This window comes from Sus scrofa, chromosome 18, assembly GCF_054392235.1.
Source record: "Sus scrofa isolate SSC_HxYL_T2T_F1_AM1 chromosome 18, Sscrofa_HxYL_maternal_Yorkshire_Landrace_v2.0, whole genome shotgun sequence".
NCBI lineage: Eukaryota > Metazoa > Chordata > Mammalia > Artiodactyla > Suidae > Sus > Sus scrofa.
In genome coordinates, this window is record NC_139400.1 from 22979329 (window position 1) to 23001782 (window position 22454).

The 22454-nt window shown below is 48.7% G+C and overlaps 1 protein-coding gene across 7 annotated transcripts in view; it reads left to right on the plus strand.

The window, feature by feature from the left end:
• The window catches only part of WDR91 (WD repeat domain 91), a 31823-nt gene that overhangs the window by 233 nt on the left and 9136 nt on the right, over positions 1–22454 (plus strand). For 3 of the 7 annotated variants that reach the window (XR_014833750.1, XR_014833751.1, XM_003134652.7), the window contains exons 2-11: positions 1236–1415; positions 2465–2672; positions 4933–5015; positions 5977–6107; positions 7173–7338; positions 16895–17050; positions 18755–18948; positions 19523–19673; positions 21194–21288; positions 21433–21601. Coding sequence is in view for 3 of the 7 variants with exons in the window: in XM_003134652.7 (XP_003134700.5) it covers positions 1236–1415; positions 2465–2672; positions 4933–5015; positions 5977–6107; positions 7173–7338; positions 16895–17050; positions 18755–18948; positions 19523–19673; positions 21194–21288; positions 21433–21601 (1533 nt within the window). In the remaining 4 variants the exon portion in view is untranslated. Of the gene's footprint in view, positions 1–1235; positions 1416–2464; positions 2673–3609; positions 3759–4894; positions 5016–5976; positions 6108–7172; positions 7339–15168; positions 15809–15943; positions 17051–18754; positions 18949–19522; positions 20269–20521; positions 21289–21432; positions 21602–22454 lie in introns of those variants that run through there. The other 4 variants (XR_014833752.1, XR_014833753.1, XM_085005411.1 and 1 more) reach the window with 4 other exon arrangements.

Sequence of the window (22454 nt, forward strand, 5' to 3'; positions counted from 1 at the left end):
GGAGTGGCGCTGTCACCGCGCCAGGGGGACCGTCGACATCAGCGCGTCCGGCACTCGCTTGACAGATGAGGAACTGTGGCCCTGAGAGGGGACGGGACTTGCCTGAAGTTGCCCAGCGAATCAGAGCATCACTGAGGCTGCAGCCCTGGTGCCCTGACTCCCGGTCCAGGGCTCCGTTCTCCACCCGTCTCCCAGCAGGTGCTGGCCAATCATTGGCCAGGATGGTGATGAGGTTTTAGGAGCTAAGGTTGGGTAGATGCTTGGGCTTTGGCAACAGAAATATCTAAAAGTTGGCTTCCACTGGCATCGAGAGCAAAGTGATCTGCGGCCCAATGCTTTGGCTGGGTTCAGGTGTCTGTGTGTTTGAAATGGCTTCTTCAGTAACTCATTGGCAGCTTTGCTTCACCGTTGAGGAAGACCTGTACATTTGAAAACATACTTCCTTAGCTCCGACGTGATTTTTCTGTTGAGAAATTCTTGGAATTTACATGTGTGTGATTTGTGTATATGTTTGCTGACTTCAGGTGGTGTAGGCGGGTGAAATGAGGGAGGCAGTGAGCCAGCAGCAAGAACACTGGAGGGGAGTTCTGAGACCTGGGTTCTTGTCTTGCCGAAGTTAGTGGCTGCTTGGTGGCAAAGGCAAATCATTTCAGCTCTCCAGGCCTCAGTGTCCTGATCTGTAAAGTAGGGGTGTTGGAATGGTTTCAATATCCAAAAGCTTTTCCGTCTCATGTACTCTGGTGTGATCACTTCTCACAAGGAGGAGACTCCTTTGGCTAACACTGAGCAGCTGGCAGCGTTTTGGTGTGCTTTGAGGACACGGAATCCTGGAATGGAGGCATTGGGAGGAGGAGCATGGAGGTTGTCTCACTCTTTTTTGCTTTTTGAAATCTCAGGTCACCGGGGAGTTGCAGTGATGTAGCTAGAATGGTTGAGTAAGTCAGAGGCAGATCCAGGCCCTGGACCCAGATCTTCTGGTTTCCGGGCCAGAGTGCTTTTACACTTGAAATTTCCATGCCTGCTTTCAGGGTCAAAACACATATCTAACATCAGGAAATAACTTCAAAGCTATTACATTATTGTGTTTTGAAAGTTTTGTAGATTGCTAACCTAAAAAAAAATTTTTTTTAATATCCAGAAGCCACAGCAAAAGGAAAAACTGTATTAACTCTGAAATGAGGGAGAAATCCCTTCTGTTTTACACCACCTTCTCCATCGGGTTTTTCTCTTACCAGGTGGACAAGATTGTGGACCAGCTGCAGCAGTTAATGCAGGTGTATGACCTGGCTGCCCTTCGAGATTATTGGAACTACCTGGAGCGTAGGCTCTTCAGCCGCTTGGAAGATATGTATAGACCCACCATCAACAAGTTGAAAACCAGTCTTTTCCGCTTTTATCTCGTCTACACAATCCAGGTGCTTTTGGTTCTGGGATTTCTTGGTGGAGAGAGTTCTTTGATCCAGAAGTAGATTTTCTTTTAATGCCTAGGGATGGCTCTCTCCGTTACTCTGGGAAGGGGTGGAACAGCCACAGTGCAAATTATTTTTGACTTTTTTTTTTCCTTCTGATCTGTAGATCATCTGACTTGTCTTCCTCATTCCTATTTCCCCTCTTGTTTTAAGCACGTAAGCCTGAGTGGTATTTTAAAGGATATAAGGAGCTGGCTTAAAGTTTGAGGTATAAAGATTATGGCTGACCTGGGGAGTAAATCACTTGGATAATGGAAAAATCAGCTTGGAATTAATTTTGAGGATGCCATTTATCATCAGGACTTTAGTTTAAACCAGCTTTTTTTTTTTTTTTTTTAATTTTATGACCAAACGTGTGGCATATGGAAGTTTTCTGGCCAGGGATTGGATCTAAGCCACAGCTATGACCTACACTGCAGCTGCACCAGCACCAGATCTTTTTAACCCACTGTGCTGGGCCTGGGATTGAACCGGTGCCTCTGCAGCAGTTGGATTCTTAACCTGCTATGTCACAGCAGAAACTCCTAAACCAGCTTCTTCGAAGTTTATGAAGGACTTGAGAAAAGAATGATGATTTCCTTTAATTTTTTTTTTTTTTTTTCCTTTTTTAGGGCTGCTTCCCGTGGCATATGGAGGGTCCTAGGCTAGGGGTCTAATTGGAGCTGTAGCCGCCAGCCTATGCCAGAGCCACAGCACCGTGGCGTCTGAGCCACATCTGTGACCTACACCACAGCTCACAGCAACGCCGGATCCTTAACCCACTGAGCAAGGGCAGGGATCGAACCCTCAACCTCATGGTTCCTAGTCGGATTCGTTAACCACTGAGCCATGAGGGGAACTCCAATTTCCTTTATTTTATAGAGCTTATAGATCACATTTGGCCACTTACCCAGCAGGCCGAGGTTCAAAGGCTCTTTGCTGGGCAGTGGAGAAGAATCTTACCTCTGGACTTCTGTCTCTTCCCCTTCCTTGCAACCTCCTCTGTGTCTTGGCAGACAAACAGAAATGACAAGGCTCAGGAATTCTTTGCAAAGCAGGCCCTGGAGCTCCAGAACCAGGCCGAGTGGAAGGATTGGTTTGCCCTGCCCTTCCTGCCATCCCCAGACACCAACCCCACCTTCGCTACCTACTTTTCTCGCCAGTGGGCCGACACCTTCATCCTCTCCCTGCACAACTTCCTGAGCGTCCTGTTCCAGTGCATGCATATCCTCCTAACTGCCCAGGGCTGTGGGCCCAGTCTGAGGCATCCCAACATGCATTCAGTGGCTGTTGCTCGTAATGCAATCAGTTCTTTTGCAAAATGCCCAAGGATCATTGTCATGTGTCATGTGAGGGGGCCAGACAGATTGTGGTTATTTTCATCAGTAAGGCAGGAATCGTAATTCTAGTTCTGCTGCTCTGCTGCTGAATAGTTGACCTTGGGTGGGCAGGGACTGGACCAGCAGGGGGCTAGTGCCTCCAGAGGAGCTTTCAAATAGGACTGAGGGCCTCGCTCAGCAGACCCGGGGGCGGTACAGAGCTGCTCTGCAGCGAAACTGGCCAACCTGGAGAGTACCGTCTCTGCGCATGCTCTGTGCCTCCCCAGGATTTCTCTGGCCTTTGTTGGGATTAGGTAGCAGGTGAGAACACTTCTTGGGCTGGAAATTCCTCTCCGTGTTAGTGTCTGGGTCCCTCTCTTTACGGTGACCTCAGTGTCCCTCAACCTGTCAGAGAATAGAGCAACTTTAAGATGTATATGTGGGGAGTTCCTATCATGACACAGTGGAAACGAACTGGACTAGGAACCATGAGGTTGCGCATTCGATCCCTGGCCTTGCTCAGTAGGTTAGGGATCCGGCGTTGCTGTGAGCTGTGGTGTAGGTCACAGACATGGTTCAGATCTGGTGTTGCTGTGGCTGTGGTGTAGGCCGGCAGTTGTAGCTCTGATTGGACTCCTAGCTTGGGAACCTCCATGTGCCACCTGTGAGGCCCTGAAAAGACAAAAAGACCGCCCCCCCCCCCAAAAAAAAGAATATATGTGTGGATATTTGAGAGAGAGCAAGGATGTAAATAATTTACAGCCTACATTGTTTACTGTTTTGTCCTGGCAAGCCTGGGACATCCTCCTGGCTGCTTATGCAGGAATTCCATGGGAGGTGAAGGGAGCTGGGTTTGCATGGGGCTGCCTGGTGAGTTCCTGATAAACGGGGTGTTCTGGAGGCCCACCCACCATGGCCTTTTTGGTCTCCGGGAGGAACATCTTCTGGTGAAGGTCGGAAGGGAGCCGCTTCCTTTTGTGCTGTGTTGAGTGTGAGTTACACCCCGGCCAGGCTGGCCTTTTCTCCCTGCTGTTGCTGCTCTTCATCCTGACGGCCTTCAAACAAAACGAGCAGGGGGCCCCGCCCAGAGATGGTTATGGCCTGACCCTGCGGGCCTTCCAGGGAGGTTTGCTTCCCCAGTACTGAGCCCTGCCTGCTTTGTGCTCCTCCAGGCTGAAGCTGTCTACGGTAGTTAGGAAAGATTGACCTGGTGACCTAGAATGTGGACGCTCCTACGGTGTAGTCTGCAGAACGCTTGCTTCTGAGGCGGGACCTTTGCCAGAGGAGGCTCAGTCTGGGGAGGGGAAAGCCGAATGGCCAGTCCTTCCGCCCACCTGGTAGAGCAGCTGGCAGTGTGCCCGCAGAGCCACTGGCAACTGGGCAGGCTTTTAGCTGAATGTCACTAAAGCTTAGATTGACTGACTGTGAAGCCCACAGGATACTAGCTCTTTAACTGCTGGTATTTGGGGGAAAATATCAGGTTTGGACTTATGTCCTGGCTAGGCAGGTCATCGCGTGTCTCTGGGTCTGTCTGAACAAAGTCAGGTCAGGCCTGGCCTCAAGGGAGAGAGTATTCATAAAGCTGTGAAGCTTCCACAGCACGAAGCTTTTATTTTGTGTCATGTTCAAGGGTGTTGCTGTGGTGTCAAGAGTTTGAGAACGGCTTTTAATTGTTTCACAGGCAGGCCTGTTCTTTTTTTTTTCTCTTTTAGGGTGGCACCCACGGCAAATGGAGGTTCCTAGGCTGGGGTCAAATCGGAGCTACAGCTGCCAGCCTACACCACAGCCACAGCAACACCGGATCCAAGCCATGTCTGTGACCTACACCACAGCTCACGGCAATGCTGGATCCTTAACCCACTGAGGGAGGCCAGGGATTGAACGCACAACCTCATGGTTCCTAGTTGATTTGTTTCTGCTGCTCCATGATGGGAACTTCTTTTTTCTTTTTCTTTTTTTAATAGATTTACTGAGTTCTTTTATTGCAGTTTGTGGTAGTATATGTATTTTAATTGACTATTTTTCTCAGTTTCATTGGAGTATAATTGACAATTAAAAATTGTATATGCTTAAGGTATAAAACTTGATGATGCGTTGTATTTACATGTTGTGACGTAATCACCACAGTCAAGTCAAAGGCAGGCTTATTCTTTAACTTGGTGCACCAGTTCCCGTGATCCTGAACTTTGATGCGGAGTGCCAAAGGACCAACCAGGTTCAAGAAGAAAATGAAGTTCTGCGCCAGAAGGTTTGCTCTGAACGATGCTTGCTCCTTGGGAAATACTTGCGCTTTGTGTATGTGAAATCAGGTCGTGGCCGTGGAGGGCTGATTCAGTATAGGAAAGCACTGATCTTGAATGAAAGTAGCCAGAAAATCAGTATTGGGGATTTGGGGGCTGTGACAAGTCCTGGAAAACCAGAGGCGAGATTCATGTTTTCAGTCCTGTAGCACGAACCACACAGTAAGAAAAGTGAACTTTTAAGAGAAAAAGGACTCTATGCATTGATGTCATCTTACAGCTAACCTGCTTCCGTATGTCTGCTTCCTACCCGACTCCTTTTCCACCTGTGCCCACTGTATTGTTTATTGCCCGGGTACCCTTGTTCTCAGCTCATTTAAGTTTCTCCAGGTAGAAATGATAGCTCCGCGGGGCTCACATTTGCCATTACATTTGCCCACATTACGTAAATGGAAATGTACAAGCATTTCTCTCACCTTGAAATGAACACATCTTCAGAAAAGGGAGGATTTTTCAGAAAAAGGAAGATTATAAGCTGCCTAGGTTTGGAGGTTTAAGATTTTTGGATTTGGGGCAAAAGGTCAAAGACGCTGACCTTCATTACATTTTTTTCCATCTGAGTTCAAGAGTCTGTTGATTTGAAAGAGCAAAGCAGGATTGGTAGAGTTTTTTTTTTTTTTTTTCTTCAGTGAATTCAGGAAGAAGCAAGTCAAATGATAAAAAGAAAAAAAAAATAGTAGGTTTTGTATACCTAACGATTTTTAGTTTTCTCACCTCCCCGTCGTCGAGTAACAGCAGCCTCACTCATACTTCTAGTCTTTGGAGGGAGAGTCAGGCACTGCGAGGCCGAGGCCGAGCGGCCTTTTGAGCCAGTGCGGCTGGGTTTCGGATGCGACGTCTAATCTTCCCCGGGGGAGGGAGGGCTCGTCGGTGCGGTCACCGTCTTACTCGCCCCCCACCTCTACGTAGCTGTTCGCACTGCAAGCCGAAATCCACCGACTGAAGAAAGAGGAGCCACAGCCAGAAGAGGAGGAGGCCCTGGTCCAACACAAATTGCCTCCTTACGTCTCCAACATGGACCGCCTGGGGGACTCGGAACTGTGAGTGTGCGCCCCGCCCCCTTGCGCTCCCCTCCTGGTGCCTCCGCCAAATTGCCCGGAGCCTCCAGGGAACCCACTGCTTCTGTCTGAGTGCTCCGAGTCCGGTCCCCCGGGCCTCTGGTTGGTCCCCACCTCAGGGAAACAGGCAGCTCTGCCAGGGGCCTGCATATCCAGATGTGTGCAGCCTGGGCTAATAAACACAGCCACTGTCATACGGCCCTAGGAAGTTTCTGTGCATTGAAAGGGTTGCCTCACCAGGGACAAGGTTGTCAACCACGGGTTGGACGCATACCCCCAGAAAGGCACGCTCCAGTCTCAGGGTTGGGAGAGGTAGGCGGACGGGGAGAGAGGTATTTGAGCAACCTTGAAAAGCAGCCGCTTAAAGCTGAAGACCCGAGTGATGACGATAATAGCAGTTGAAGGGATATCGGCCACCACGGGTCCCATAGCTGGTGGTTGGTGAGTTGGGATGCAAACCCAGGCAGGCAGATTCCAGACCTGCAGGGAGGCAGGTGCCATAGCAGATGAAAGTGCTCTGGATTCCGAGCTAGCACTCTCTGATGGAAATAAAATGCCAGCTGAAAACTGAACTTGAAATTTTTTGGTAGCTGTGTTTAAGAAAAGTTAATTTTAACAATACATTTTTTCTAGCCCAACATTTCAACATGTAATGAATATAAACAAAGTGTTCCTGAGATATTTAACACTCTTTTTCTTGCTCAGTCTTGCATCCCAGTGTGGATTTTATGCCTCCAGCACATGTCCATTTGGACTAACCATGTTTCAGGGGCTGAGCGCCATGTGTGGCCAGCGGCTCTCAGCGCTGCCCTGAGCTTTGTCACACGCTTCGAAGAAGAGCCGCCACTTTCCTGGTTGAGCCAGTTAGGCTGCAAACTCCCTTTGTGCAAGAATAGGACCAAGCATCAGGTCACCTTAAAGCCCAGGCCTGCGAACTTGGCCAAGGCCCTGGCCCAAGGTGGCATCCATAGCCCGGGAGGTCTGTGCCCCGGGTTCTCCCAGATCCCCCTCCAGTGCTGTGACCTCGTGCTGTGTCTGCTTGCCCAGAGCCATGGTATGCAGCCAGAGGAACGCATCCCTCTCTCAGTCACCACGTGTGGGCTTCCTGTCCTCCCTGCTGCCTCAGAGTAAGAAGAGCCCGTCAAGGTTGTCACCTGCCCAGGGCCCCCCTCAAGCTCAAAGCTTGGCCAAGAAAGAGCCGTTTGGTGGCCAGGTAAGCACACGTCCTGCCTTTCTAACTCTCGCCAGAAGGCCTTTGACATCCGGCTGTGCTCCCTTAGGGCCGGTGTCTTTGGTGGATATCCTAAATTCACGTTGCATCCCCTTTCTGCCTCCTTGCCTGCCTCCTGCCACACAGACGAGTGATGGCTCTGCAGGATGAGACCACAGAGAGGGGTAGAGTGGAGGAAAATCCACTCCACATGCTCTCTGCCCGCCTCCCCCCATCCTTAGCAGGAATTTCAGGTGTTGCGGGCACAGTGAGATTGGAGGCAGATGCGGGCGTGCTGATCAGGATAGTGCCAGCTCTCAGACCTGCGCCTCACACAAAGGGCCTTCCTTCACCCTGTGCCTTGCCACCTTGGCCGCCTGCTGCACTCTGGTGCCGGCTCCCTCTCAAAAGCCTGTGACAGCTGCAGGTGGAGGGGGGAGTGGCTGGTGGCAAGAGGAAGTATGCTTTGAAGGGTCCCTTCCCTTTTCTTATAAATGTCCTCTGAACTCATGAGTGCTCATGACTATGATTTGGTGACTCAAGCGTGAATTCAGGCCATTCTGGACTTTAAAATTTTGGGTGCTAAGAAGTGGCATGTAGATAAAGAGTGAATAAGAGTTATATCTAAGTCAGGGTAGTATTTCTTTTTTTGTTGTTGTTGTTGTTGTTGTTGTAGTATTTCTTTTATAAGTTGTTATTTCCTGATTCTGCAGAGGATTTTTGCTGTTTTTCACTTTTATAGAAGCTTGCAAGAGGAAGCTTGCAAAAGGCATACGCTTTTATACCAGTGTATGTCCCAAACTGAGTTGTTTTCTGAGCAGAGATAATCAGAATTCATTGCTTTCAGAAATGAAACTTTCCAGGAGTTCCTGTTATGGTGCAGTGGAAATGAATCCGACTAGGAACCATGAGGATGTGGGTTTGATCCCTTGCCTTGCTCAGTGGGTTAAGGATCTGGCATTGCCATGAGTTGTGGTGTAGGTCGCAGACAGGGCCTGGATCCTGTGTTGCTGTGGCTGTGGTGAAGGCTGGCAGCCATACCTCTGATGAGACCCCTAGCCTGGGAACCTCTGTATGCTGCGGGTGCGGCCCTAAAAAGCAAAAAAAAAAAAAAGAAGAAAAAAGAAAAAGAAAGAAATGAAACTTTCCAGAGTGAAAGTTTAACAGACCCATAGTTACACGTTAATGTGGGTAGGGGCTGTTTCCCTTTTGATATATTTTTTATTAGTTGCAGATACAGAAAGTTGTCGTCATCTCTGCCTTCCTCTCGCCACCCTTGGCTTGAGAACAGTTACAAGCATGGGGCTGCTCGAGGGGACGGGGGCCTGCCCAGGGCTGCCTCTGGGTATCAGAGCTTTTAGCACAGGACTTGGGTGTTGTACTGTTGTTCAAGTGTAGGTGCTGAGCAAGGACACTGAGGGGAGAAAGAGCATGGACTTTGGGGTCAGGCAACTGTCCCTTGCTTATCATCCTTGCTCAGAATGCTTAAGCTCATCCTCCTTTGCTTGGGATGATGATAATAGCATTCACTCCCTAATGGGAGAATTATTTGAACTGATAGGAGAGCCCTTGGTGTAGGCAGTGCCTGGCGGATCGTAAGCAGACAATCCATTTTAGTAGCAGTTGTCGTAGTTGGGAAGGAACCGGCCCTACTGGGTTCCCGAGTCTGTTTTGAGACCTCAAGTGGCAGCAGTGCAGATGACTACAGTTTTAGCATCCAGGGGGTTTGAGGCAGTCAAAAACAATCCGTTATTCTACAACTGTTTTTCTTTTTTTCTTTTTTGAAGTTCAAACCTGAAAATTGGAATTCCAGTTTTATAGAATATGGCTAAGTTTTACTGTTTACATTGCAAATCTTTCACTGTGCAAGACTTTCTAAGTATAGTAGATGATTGGAGTGCTAGGCCCCTTGAAATGTGCATGAAATGTTGGAATTCAGTTGCATTAATTTAAAACATGGAGAACAAGGTCTTTGGGCTTAAGCCTACAGCTTTTTCTTTTTCTTTTTTTTTTCCTTTTTATGGCCGAAGTTGCAGTTCCTGGGCTAGGAGTCAAATCGGAGTTGCAGCTGCCAGCTTATACCACAGCCACAGCAACACCAGATCTGAGCTGCATCTGTGATCTATGCCTCAGCTAGTAACAGTGCTGGATCCTTAACCCACTGAGCGAGGCCAGGGATTGAGCCTGCATCCTCACAGAGAGTATGTCAGGTTCTTAACCGGCTGAGCCACAATGGGAGCACCTGGCCTTATCTTTATGTGCTCAGGCACTCTGTGTCTTATGGTGAGGGTGAAATGGGATTGGAAACTTTTGTGCACTTCATGTTCAAGAGATAAGGTTAGGAATGTGTAATTTGCAATACACATTCTTTGCCTTGCCTCTAAAATATATCCAAACAAGGCTTGCATCACCAGCTAGTGTGTTAACAGAGCCATGGGAGCCCTGTTTCCATTTCCTGAATGAAGACAATAGATGTCTACAATCTGAAAAATCCAGTGGTTAGCTCACTTTTTTTTTTTGATTTATTTATTGGATTCAGCAATGATGTTTCAGGTCTAAAAATAACTAGTATATTTGTGGTTCAAGAAAATCACAGAATTTTAGAGTTGGAGGAAGCTTAAGGGTCATCCACCCCCCCCACCCCTATTGAGTAGAGGACACATTCTCTTGCGTATGTGGGTGTTTGCCTGTTTTGAAACTTAGTTGAAACTTCTGTGACTTTTACTCATCGATTATAGTTTTGCCTCGGAGCTGTGTAGAATAAGGCTTCTGGTTTGGACAGCCCTTCCTATCCTTTCCATGCTAAGCACTCTCTGCTCATTCCCCCCCTCTCTTCTCAACTGTTAACCCACGGGGAATGATTTCTAGACCCCTCACCATCCTGGTTCTCTTCCTCTGGGGGGACATGCCAATTTTTCACTTCCTCTTGTAATTGATGGCCACATTTGAATGTACAGTTCAAGATCTTCTCTTGCCAGGACAAATCCAGTTAGTTGTGTGATCACTTCCTATTGTTTTAATGATATATTGCTTTTAACTCAAAAGAAAATGACATCGTTTTTTTAATAAGCCACGTGGCTTTGTTAATATATACTAAGCTGGTAGTGTTTTCCTCACTGCTCCCATTCCAGAGTGCCCTCTTTCTTTTTCACTCCTAATAAGCAAACAAAACAGCATAAGCTGCATTATTAAATAAGCAGTACATAAGGTGATTAGTCTTTCCTATTCAAAATGTTATTTATATAAACCATTGTCAGTTTCAATCGCATCAGCATTTTGCCCGCGTGTGGTCAATTGCTGTAACTGTTCTCATTATCCCGGAAAAGTGCACAGGTTACTATGCACGCTGTCCCTGCTTTCAATACAAATCTGAAGGCGAAATTTTAAAAACGTGTGGAAGTAACCGGAAAGCCACAATTCCCAAGCCCTTTGGGGCTCTCCATTCTGATAGGCCCCTGGGGGCACCTTCTCAGCGGGTTCTGTCCACTGCATTTTGACTGTAGCCTCCCCTCCAGTTAAAACACACCTCCTTCCACACCCACACGGTCAGCTTTGGACTTCGAGTGGGAATTATGGTTATTACAGAGATAACCTCTAATTGGCAGTAATGTAAAGAAAGCAAGGCATCTACCGACATCTGTATTTGTAACTCTTATTAGTATCCAATTACCTCATAGCTCCGGAGACAGCAGCGGAAGAATGCTGCCCTGGGGGCTGTTTCCATGGATCTCAGCAGGATGGGGAAAAGGGAGCTCCTTCTCCTCATTTCTCCCCCCTGTAATTTCTGTGACCAGGGCCTGTCTTCTGTGTGACTTTATTTTTTTGTCTTTTTAGGACCACACCGGTGGCATATGGAGGTTCCCAGGTTAGGGGTTGAATTGGAGCTTCAGCTGCCAGCCTATACCACAGCTGCAGCAATGCTGGATCCGAACCACATCTGTGACCTACACCACAGGTCATGGCAAAGCTGGATCCTTAACCCACTGAGTGAGGCCAGGAATCAAACCTGCATCCTCATGGATACTAGTCAGGTTCGTTACCACTGAGCGCAATGGGAACTCCCTGGATGACTTTATTTTGCTTCAGGTGAGGCCAAATTACTGGAACTTGTTCTCTGTCCCATTTGGAAGACTGCCTGGCAAGCTCTATTCAGTTCTTTGAAAATGAATTCAGATCCTTATCCGGAATGAGAAGCAAGAAGGTCAAATGATAAAGCACAGGCTAAGATGTCTCTTCCGAACTGTAGGAGATAGGTAGATTAAGATAGAATATGACAGTATAATCAGGGCCTTTGGAATGTTATATAAATCCAATGGTTAAGTTTTGTGGGTTTTTTTTTTTTTTTTGCTTTTTAGGGCCTCTCATGCAGCATATGGAAGTTTCCAGGCTAGAGGTCGAATCAGAGCTGTAGCTGCCGGCCTGCACCACAGCCACAGCAATGCAGGATCCAAGCCACGTCTGTGACCTAGACCACAGCTCATGGCAACTCGGGATCCTTAACCCACTGAGCGAGCCCAGGGATCAAACCTGCCTCCTCATGGATGCTAATTGGGTTTATTACCTCTGAGCCACAATGGGAACTCCCCAATAGTTAAAAGATTTTTATGAGGTTTGCTCTTAAAATAAAACTTTCAATTACTGGTTGTGTCACAGTGGACATTTGCTTAAGTTATAAACATTGGTAGCTAGACACAGGTTAACCTTTACCTGCTTAATTAGGTGTTTGGTGAAGAGCTGAATTCATCAGCTTTTAGCACACTATTTTTTGTTGTTTACCCTTCTTTAGTAAATAACTTAGATGCAGTTTAAGGAAAAGCTCTAAATAGGATCTGACTGGTCATGTTTAGGTCCATTCCTCTCTTGGCGTAAACTACCCTGTTATTATAAAGATAGTTGCTATTGCGGTGCCTTATGTAAACGCCTATTTGAATTTTCATTTTGGACTGCTGTCCAGCCTCCAACCTGATGACACACTGGCCAACTTCCTTGCCATCTTGACTTGAGAGGGAAGCACTGCTTTTGTACCTCTTCTTTGTAATGTACTTGCTGGGGAAGTGTTACAGTGGCTTTTGTGTCAGGAATTTGCAGTCTATCCTAAGCCTCTGTATTCCATCGGTATGGACCAGTTAAATTGAGCATTCATAGCAACGTGTGTTGGAAAAAGAAAAGATGCCACTCACCAAGTGTGGCAGGTGAGTAAGGAAAGACAGGAGTGCCACCAAGTGCCTGTCCCCACTCTGCAACCTTCCCCACCTTTGGCCCTAAAATGGCATACCCCTGTGTTCTGTTTACTCTCCCTGGGAATGAACTATTTAAAAGGCTCTTTCCCCTTTCCTTCTCAGATAGACGTTTAAAGATCTGTTGGTCAGGCCGATAAAACTGTCAAACCTGAATCACAGTTGTGCCAGGCAGTTTGAGACTTCCTCACTTGCCAGGATCCCACTTTTTTTTTTTTTTTTTTTGGTCTTTTTAGGGCCACACCCACGGCATATGGAGGCTCCCAGGCTAGGGGTGGAATTGGAGCTGTAGCCGCCAGCCTACGCCACAGCAACGCCAAATCCAAGCCACGTCTGTGTCCTACACCACAGTTCACGGCAATGCTGGATCCTTAACCCACTGAGTGGGGCCAGGGATTGAACCTGAGTCCTTATGAGTACTAGTCTGGTTTGTTGCTTCTGAGCCACATAGGAACTCCCTACCTTTTTTTTTTTTTAAAGAATGTTCTCAGGTTTATCTTTTTTTTTTTTGGCATGTGGAAGTTCTTAGACCGGGGATTCAACCCCCACCACAGCAGTGACAACACTGGATCCTTAACCTGCTGTGCCATAGGGGAACTCCAGGATCCCACTATTTTCGAAAACAGCCATCAACCCAGGAAACTGATCTTCCTCTTACTCTCAGCACTATTTTCATAGCTAGCTGTGGAGTTCCCAGAGTCACCTTTGAGGTCCAGAAAACATGGTCTCTGCTGCCAGTTCTTTTGTCTTTTATATCAAAATGTTAGAGCTTTTGGAGATATGTTTTGGAAGTCTTCGTTTCTAGTTTTATTTATTTGAATCCTCTTTCTTTTTTTCTTGGTAAATCTAGCTGAAGGCCTATTTTGTTTAACTTTTCAGAAAACTGGCTTCATTGATCAGTAGTTTCATTGATCATTTATACTGTCTTTTTAGTGTCTATTTCATTATTTCCCACTGTGATCATTATTATTTCCTTCCTTCTACTAACTTTGGGCTTCATTTCTTCTTATTTTTTTAGTTCCTTGAGGTGTAAAGTTTGGTTTACACCTTTCTTTCTTCTTAATATAGGTGTTTATTATTATAGACTTCCCTCTTAGAATTGCTTTTGCTGCAATCCCATAAGTTTTAGTATATTTTTTTGTTTGTTTGTTTTCGTTTGTCCGTTTTTGCTTTTTAGGGCCATACTCGCAGCATATGGAGGTTCCCAGGATAGGGGTCAAATTGGAGCTATAGCTGCCGGCCTATACCACAGCCACAGCAACACTGGATCCTTAACCCACTGATCAAGGCCAGGGATAGAACCCGCATCCTCATGGATTCTAGTCGGGTTTGTTAACTGCTGAGCCATGATGGGAACTCCCAGTTTTAGTATATTATGTTTCAACTTTTATTTGTCTCAAGATTTTTATTTCTCTTTTCTTTGACCCATTGGTTGTTCAGGAGCATGATGTTTAATCGCCACATATTTATGAATTTTTAAATTTTCTTCTTGTAATTGTTTCATCCATTGTGATGCTTGATATGATTTCAGTCTCTTTCAATGTATTGACTTGTTTTGTGGCGTAACATATGATCTATCCTGGAGAATGTTCCATGTGTGCTTGAGAAGAAAGGTATGCTGCTGCTTTTGGATGGAATGTTCTCTAAAAGCCCGTGCGGCCTAATGTGCATTTTAAGCTCAATGTTTGCCTAGTGATTTTGTGTCTGGGTGATCTATCTATTGGTGAAATTCGGTGATTAAAGTCCTTTACTATTATTGGCATTGCTGCCTATTTCTCCCTTCAGGTTGGTTAATATTTGTTTTATATAATGAAGTGGTCTGATGTCAGGTGCACAAATATTTACAAATGTTCTATCCTCTTGTTGGAGTGAGCCCGTTATCATTATATAGTGCCTTGTCTCTTATTAGAGTCTTGACTTAAAGTCTCTTTCGTCTGATATAAGAATAGCCTCCTCTGTGAAATTCTTCAGTCTGAGCAGTTTGCCCTCTGGATCAGTAGATACGGGGAGGAGTTAGTGTGTATAGTGAAGGTTGGCACAATTGGATCACATCCTAGGGAGTGAACCACCTTCCTCCCCTGCTTCTTGGGTCTATGTGAGGGACCATGGTTACTTCAAGACCACCTCTGACCTTTGGGAAAGTAAGAGAAGTCATCTTGCACTTTTAAAACTGTGGAACCTGTCCATTATTCCATGGACCATGGGATACTTCTCAAGAATGACCAGGGAGTTCCCGTTGTGGCTCGGTGGAAACGAATCTGACTAGCATCCATGAGGACTCAGGTTTGATCCCTGGCTTTGTTCAGTAGGTTAAGGATCTGGTATTTCCATGAGCCGTGGTGTAGGTCACAGATGTGGCTTGGATCTGGCGTGGCTGTGGCTGTAGCTCTGATTTGACCCCTAGACTGGGAACTTCCATATGCTGCGGGTGGGGCACTAAAAAAAAAAAAAAAAAAAGAAAGAATGGCCAGAAGCATGGAGAGAAGGGCCTTACATTGGTTGTTATTTAGCTCCAGCATTGTGACATTTTTTTCTTATATTTTCTATTCAGTGTCACTTTCTTCCATGTGCTCCCATCATGGTTTTGCTTTCTCAGGCGTCTCAGAAAGTTAAACCACTGTCAGATCTGGGTGTGAATTCTCAATCTGTCGAGTTCTCCCTGTGTAGAGCAGGTAACTTAACCTCACTATGCCTCTACTCCCCATGTTAAAATAATGCCTCTTCTTTAAGGGAATGTTTGCAAGGTTCTTAGCATAGTGCCTTGCGGCTTTGTGTATGGTAAACACTCAAGGAGTAATTGATATTGTTATTGTTATTGGTTTTCCGTCTTAGGTTATCTTTTTTTATCTTGACTTTTCCCCCAAATAAGTCAGAATTCAGAGAATCAAATACTCTCTCCAAAAGAAACATCTCTCACAAGCACAAGTAGATACCCTTGGAGGTCGCCTCAGTCAGAGGAACAAAAATGACCAATACTGTGTAAGTCAGCCACAGTGAGGTGCCAGGTAAACTAATAGCCTTTAAAACTTCCTTTTCTTAACTGGTCACATGACTCCGGGGTCCCACGGAATCTCTGGTAATCATTTTAAGTTGCTTCGTGTTAACGTAAAAAAAAATAACAGGTTGAAGAACTAGAAAGCCACACATAGACTTTAGGTGAGTTTATTCTCTCTACTTAGGTCTTTGAACAGATGACTTGTGAGACTGGTCTCAAACCTGAGTGGTTGTCTGCATCTGTATCTCTTTGCTCAGAGTTGGGGGGGGGGGGCGGGAAAGAAGGTGGGGGTATAATTGTGGGAATACAATTTGTGGGAATAAGGTCAGAAAAAGAGATCCCAGCCAGATCATCTGGAAAGGCAGTGAGGTGGCAGCTCCCCCCCCCCTTTATTGGCCACCCCGCCACATATGTAGTTCTCAGGCCAGGGATAAGGTCCGAGCCACAGTTGGAACCTAAGCCACACCAATGCTGGATCCCTAACTCACTGTCGCAGGCTGGGAATGCAACCTGTGTCCTAGTGCTCCCAAGATGCCTCCAATCTTGTTGCACCATATCAGGAAGTCCGTGGCTGCTCCTTTTTAAAAAACTCTTGATTAGGAACCTTCAGCCTCAGGGTGGGGTGGGGCTTACTCAATTCCTGTAACCTTGGCTGACTCTCTCTGCCTATGAAAAGGAGCCAGAGATGCCAGTTTCTCTCCTGTCCAGTTTATCTTGCTCAGAAGTCCTTGAGTTCCCAACAGTTTCTGTTAATCCTCCCTGGTTGCCTAGTAATCATTTCCAAATACCTCCATACTTGTTAATATTGGCTGGCTTAGTCGTGCACTTGGCCCAGAACAGGAGAGGGTATTGTCTTCCTTTTTCTCTCCGAAGGGGGGACTGTATTTTGTATAAATTTTTTTCTGTATCACCCAAACATGTAGTTGCTTGTAAATGTTTGTAACACCCAGCGTAAGGCCTGATCTGCCTCATAATCATCACCTAATAAGTGCTAACTAAACTGAATAAATGCAAGTTGGTTGTTCTGATGAGATCAAGGAAGGTCTGTGTATATCCGCCTGCAGGTGGCGATGTGGCAGGTGGAGGAGAGCTGGGGACTTAGCCTCCAGGATGGGGAGGGAGGATCAGGAAGGAGGAGGTCCAGCTGCTTATATTTCACCCTTGACTTTGCTCATGGGCTGAGATGGGAACATTTTAACTACCCGCTCAGCATGGCCAGGGAGGGACCTTCCCTTGAGTAAGGGTTGAGGCCACTTCCTGGCTCCGGCATCCCAGCCTGGGCACAGGTGGGGAGAGGCTTTTCACAGCCTGATGTCTCACCCTCCAGGCCACCAAGGGCAGGGAGCCGGCGAGCGCACCCAAGGATGGGAAGAGCCCCTTCAGCGGGCTGGCCGCTGGGGAGTCTGGCTGGTCTCAGCACCGGCAGCGGCGCCTGCAGGACCACGGCAAGGAGCGGAAGGAGCTCCTCTCCATGACGTTGCAGGTACGGCTTGGCCTCGGCCTCTCAGGAACACCCATGGGGACAAGCACGAACTACATGGTGGGGGGCCATGAAAAAAGGGGGGTGGGTGCGGGGCCGGCTCTTAGCTCTCTTGATTTCTTCCGCTGTGTAGAGTGTAGTTTTGCCTAACTAGGTTTAATTACTTGCACTTTGGTTGTTTTGTTCCAAAACAACCTGGCTCTCCAGCGGCCCCTCTTCCTGATGTAGTGTTCACCTAAACAAGGGCCATAAGATGCTGGCCTCTGAAAATGTTCCCAGAGGTGGGCTCTGAATGACTGGCTAGGGACCTCTTGCATGCTCTGTCCTTGGCGTATGGGGTGTATGGGGCATGTCAGCATGTCACAGGCCCTCACAGTCGGGGGGAGAGAGACCTGTTTGCCTTGGTTTAACCCAGCATCACCAACTTGCTCAATCACAACATCCCTTTCTCCTGCCTTCTTCCTGCTGGAGTCGCTGTCCCGAGGGCCAGGTGCCCACACACCGAGTTCAGGGACTCCCCTCACTAGTGAATATGGGCTGGGATCTGCTCTTGCTGGCAGTGTGAGCTGCTTCTACTTCTAGTCAAATATTCAGGATTGAAGGCAAAAGCCCAAGGGATTTACTGCACAAGTCACCATAGTGACCATTTATCTCTCAGTTGGGACTATTTGCCTAAAGGCATTTTTGGTGTTAGCAGCCAAAAATGATTCAGAATATTAAGGTTTCAATCTCAAATCTTTTCTATTCTTTGCTGTAGGATGAAAGGAACACCTGAGCTCAGCCACTCCTGTTAAGCACCTTTCTGAGCTCAGAAGTCTCTGTTCCTCTGTTTTTTTTTTTTTTTTATTATTTTTATTTATTTATTTATTTATTTTTTGCTGTAGAGCTACTCTTTCTGGGATGAGCATTTAGAGGAGTCTCAGGAGCCAGGGGGTGGTAGAGGGCACCCTGACTGATGCCCCCAGGCCTGGGTTATGTCTGGGTGAGTAGGTTGTGACCTTGGTGGCTGAGACGGCAGCTGCAGCCCACCTTTTGGGCAGCAGGGTGTGGGCTGCATCTGGTGCCCGTGGTGCTCTGGCTCTGCCGCCGTCCATGCGTCTATCTTTGTGCCTGGCCAGTGGCCCCATCTCTCGGTACCCCTTCCCCGGGGGTGGGGGTAGCATGGCAGCGTACTGGTGAAGGGCCAGGCTTACCTCCGACTGACCTGCCCCTGAGTCCACGTCCTACCCTGGGGCCAGCCCTGGACCTTAGGCAAGTTATTTAACTTCAACTTTCAGTCTTAGCTTGCACAGCTGTAAAACAGAGTTAATAATAGGGTCACAGGAGATTTAGGGGAGATTAAATGAGACAGTCCGTTGTGCTCACACAGTGCCTGGCAGGCCGTGGGCACCACTAACAGATTCTTGTCATCATTGGCCTGGTCTGTCAAGGTGGTGGGTGTCCTGCTTTCCATCAGCTGTGACCAGGAGCCTGCACCCACCCGCCCTCAGCTGGGCCTGCCAGAGGAGCAGGGTCTGTAGGAAGGGGCATTGATGGGCCTTGCAGGAGCAGGCACTGCCTCTGCCAGGGCCAGCGGGGTGCTGCTTTCGCAGTTCAGAGCTCTTCTGCGAGACCCCGTGACTGCCGAGATCCTCCCCCAGGGCCGTGGCGTCCTCCACATCCCGCAGACCCCTCCCAGCTGACTGGTCCCCGCTTTGCTTGGCACAGTGTGCGGAGAAGAAGCCTGAAGCTGGTGGCCCAGAAGTAGAGCCCTGCCCGGAGCCCCACATGGAGGCGCTGGAGTCGCTGACTCGGGTCCCCGCGGCAGGCCCCGAGGGTGGGGGTGTCCGCCCCGAGCAGCCCTTCATCGTGCTGGGGCAGGAGGAGTACGGGGAGCACCACTCCTCCATCATGCACTGCAGGTGGGCTCAGGGCCAGGGCCCTCAGGGAGATGCTGATGGGGGCTGGCCCCCCAGGGAGGTGTGGCAGGCTGGACAGTGGGGGAGAACGGATGCGGGGGGTGGGAAGGTCCGGTGGGGTGAGACTGAGTTGCCCCTGAACTGTCAGAGAAGGGCCGGGCAGCTGCCATCGGGGGTCCTGCTGAGAGCCGTGGTTCGCCCAGTCACCCTCTCCGCTCCTTCGATCCTCACGGAGTGTAAAGCCCGAGGCGAGGTGACCCCTTGCTCTGATGGCCATGATGGGCTCCGGAGCCGTGATGGAGGAGGCGCTCAGTCTCCAGAGACTGCGCATGCCCAGGGCGGGGCCATGTGCATCTTGCCCACAAGGGCTCTGCACCCAACAACCGGTGCTTCTAGTTCTCAGGCAGATGAATGAATATTTGTAGAAATAGCCGATGCCCATCCTTGTAGTATAGGTATTTGGGGATTATTTTATAAAACAGTAGGCAAGTCAGAAAAGCAGTCTTGTGGCATCAGCTGAAGAGGATGGTGGACTGAAGCAAGGATGCTAACAGCGTCCCTCTTCTCCTCATCTTAGAGTGGACTGCTCCGGGAGGAGGGTCGCCAGCTTGGATGTCGACGGGGTCATTAAAGTGTGGTCTTTCAACCCCATCATGCAGACCAAGGCATCTTCCATTTCCAAGTCGCCGCTGCTTTCTTTAGAGTGGGCCACCAAGCGGGACAGGCTGGTGAGTGCCCTTGCCTCATGGCTGGCCCTGCTGTCTCCGTGAAGAACTCCCCGGGGCTCTCCCCGGTGGCACCAACACCACGGGCTTGGACGAGGTGACCAAGCCAGACCCTCCCTTCTCGCTCTTACTGGGAATTCAGGGAGCACACGTGTCCAGGACTGTCCGTGCCTGCTCCTGTCTGGAGGTTGCCGCAGTAACAAGCACTGGAATTAGATCGCAGTGCAACTAGGTTGCATCCTGTCAGGTGGTGGAGGCCTTCCTCCTGCGTGTGCCCGTCTGGCTCCCTTTGGTCTCCCAGGGCGAGGCTGGCTTCCTCCCAGTTTTCAGCTGCTCCCTCCTCCTGCTCAGACCCCTCCTCACCAGGCTGGAGGCAGTGTGTCCTATTCTGTGGTTCCCACAGGCCTCACACAGTGGGCTTAGCACTGTGTGCTTTTTCCTTTGGACTTCAGTATTGGAGATAGAATTTGGAATTACGGACATAAAGTTGATTTATCCCCCCCCCCAACTTCTTTCCATTTTGGAGGGGGTCACCCTGGCAGCCCAAGGAGCAAACCTTTTTTTTAAAATTGTTGGCAACCGCAGGAATTATCCTCATGTACTAGGATCTCGAGGCTTATCAGTGTCAATTTGCCGAGTGAATGTTGAGACCGAATTCTAGGTAAGGTTCCTGGGGGACACCCTCAGGCCTGTTTCTGGTGCTTTTTTCTGGTGGATCTTGTTACTGTCTTTGAAGTTTTCACCAAATGACTCACAAGTTCCTGAAGGTGGGATAGCCTCCTCTATTTTTTTTTATTATTATTTTTTTGGCTTTTTTTTTTTTTTTTTTTAGGGCTGCACTAGCAGCATAGGAGGTTCCCAGGCTAGGAGTCGAATGGGAGCTATAGCTGCTGTCCTATACCACAGCCACATCAACCGAGCCACATCTGTGACCTACACCACAGCTCATAGCAACACTGGCTCACCAGCCCACTGAGCGAGGCCAGGGATTGAACCCTTGACCTCATGGTTCCTAGTTGGATTGCTTCTGCTGTGCCACAGTGGGAACTCTGCCTCCTCTATTTTTATCTGGAGTCCTTTAATGTCTGAGAGTCAGAGCTGCCCCCAGAACAGGCAAATGGAGCTGTCACCCAGCCTGGTGACAAGGCAGGGCCAGGGTCCAGAGAGGTGGTAGTGGCAGATCAGGAGCCAGAGGGCGGGACTGTACAGCTGGGCTTTAAACTGGCGGCTGGGGAGGGGAGGGCATGGGGTCTTATTTCCAGCTCTGCCTGAGGCGATACCTCCCCTATGCCACAGATTCCTCTTGTGGTTTTGCTTCTGTTCAAGGTCAGCTTTGATGTCTTTTAATTTTTAATCGAGGTCTATTTTAGCTGGATTTCCCCTGAACTAGCTGGAAAAGTGGAGGCAGGCCTCACCCTTGCAGCCTGCCTGGACCTCACAGGGGTGGGCCTCGCCCCCGGTTGGGCCTCCCTGAGCAGGCCTGACCCCATGCTGTCCTTTGCTCCTGCCCCTTGTCATTCCAGCTCCTGCTGGGCAGCGGGATGGGCACGGTGCGCCTCTATGACACGGAAGCCAAGAAGAACCTCTGTGTGATCAACATCAATGACGACATGCCCCGGTGAGCTGGAGGCCGCTCCCCGACCGCTGTGCTGGGGTGGGGGCAGGGTCCGTCTCGGCCTTGGCCTTGGCAGAGCCTCGGAGCCCAGCTTCTCCCTCCGCTGTGGGTGGCTGGAGTGCTGACCCAGCGCCACATGCGTTGCAGGATCCTGTCTCTCGCATGTAGCCCCAGCGGGGCCTCTTTCGTCTGTTCAGCTGCAGCTCCGAGCCTCGCCGCCCAGATGGACTTGTCAGCCCCAGACATCGGCAGCAAGGGCACTAACCAGGTTCCTGGGAAGCTGCTGCTGTGGGACACGAAAACCATGAAGCAGCAGGTATGAGCCTGCCCCGTGGTCTCCTGGGGCTGGTCACACTCTTGGGGTGGTGTGGGGGGGTAGGGGGCATGCAGCTCACACTGCCCTCTGTTTCTGAGAGCTCTTTGCTTTGGGCTCCTTCCAGCTTGAAGTGTGAGGAAACTTCAAAGCTTAAGTGTGTTAGAAAGTAGTAATACTCCATTTGGGCAGATTGCTCAGTGATTAAAGTTGTTCAGAATCATGCCACAAACTTAAAATTCACGGAACCTCCTAGTGGGCCTGGCCTTTTGGCCTATTTAAATATTTAAAAATTTTAATTTGTTTTTTAATATTTAGATAATTTTTCCAGGAGCTTTAGGCTCACAGTAAAATTGAGAAGAAGGTACAGAGATTTCCCCATATTCCCACACACGCACAGCCTCCCCCACCATCTGTATCCACTCAGAGTGGGACATTGGTTATGACTGATGTACCTGCAGTGACACGTCGTAATCACCCAAGTCCATAGCTTACTTAGGGTCCAGTCTTAGTATTCTACATTCTCTGGGTTCGGACAAATGTGTAATGACATGTACCCACCATTATAGTTCCATCCATGTTGCTGCAAGTGGCATTATTTTGTTCTTTTTTTTTTTGTCTTTTTGCTATTTCTTTGGGCCGCTCCCGCGGCATATGGAGGTTCCCAGGCTAGGGGTCGAATCGGAGCTGTAGCCACCAGCCTACGCCAGAGCCACAGCTACGCGGGATCCGAGCCGCGTCTGCAACCTACACCACAGCTCACGGCAACGCCAGATTGTTAACCCACTGAGCAGGGGCAGGGACCGAACCCGCAACCTCGTGGTTCCTAGTCAGATTCGTTAACCACTGCGCCATG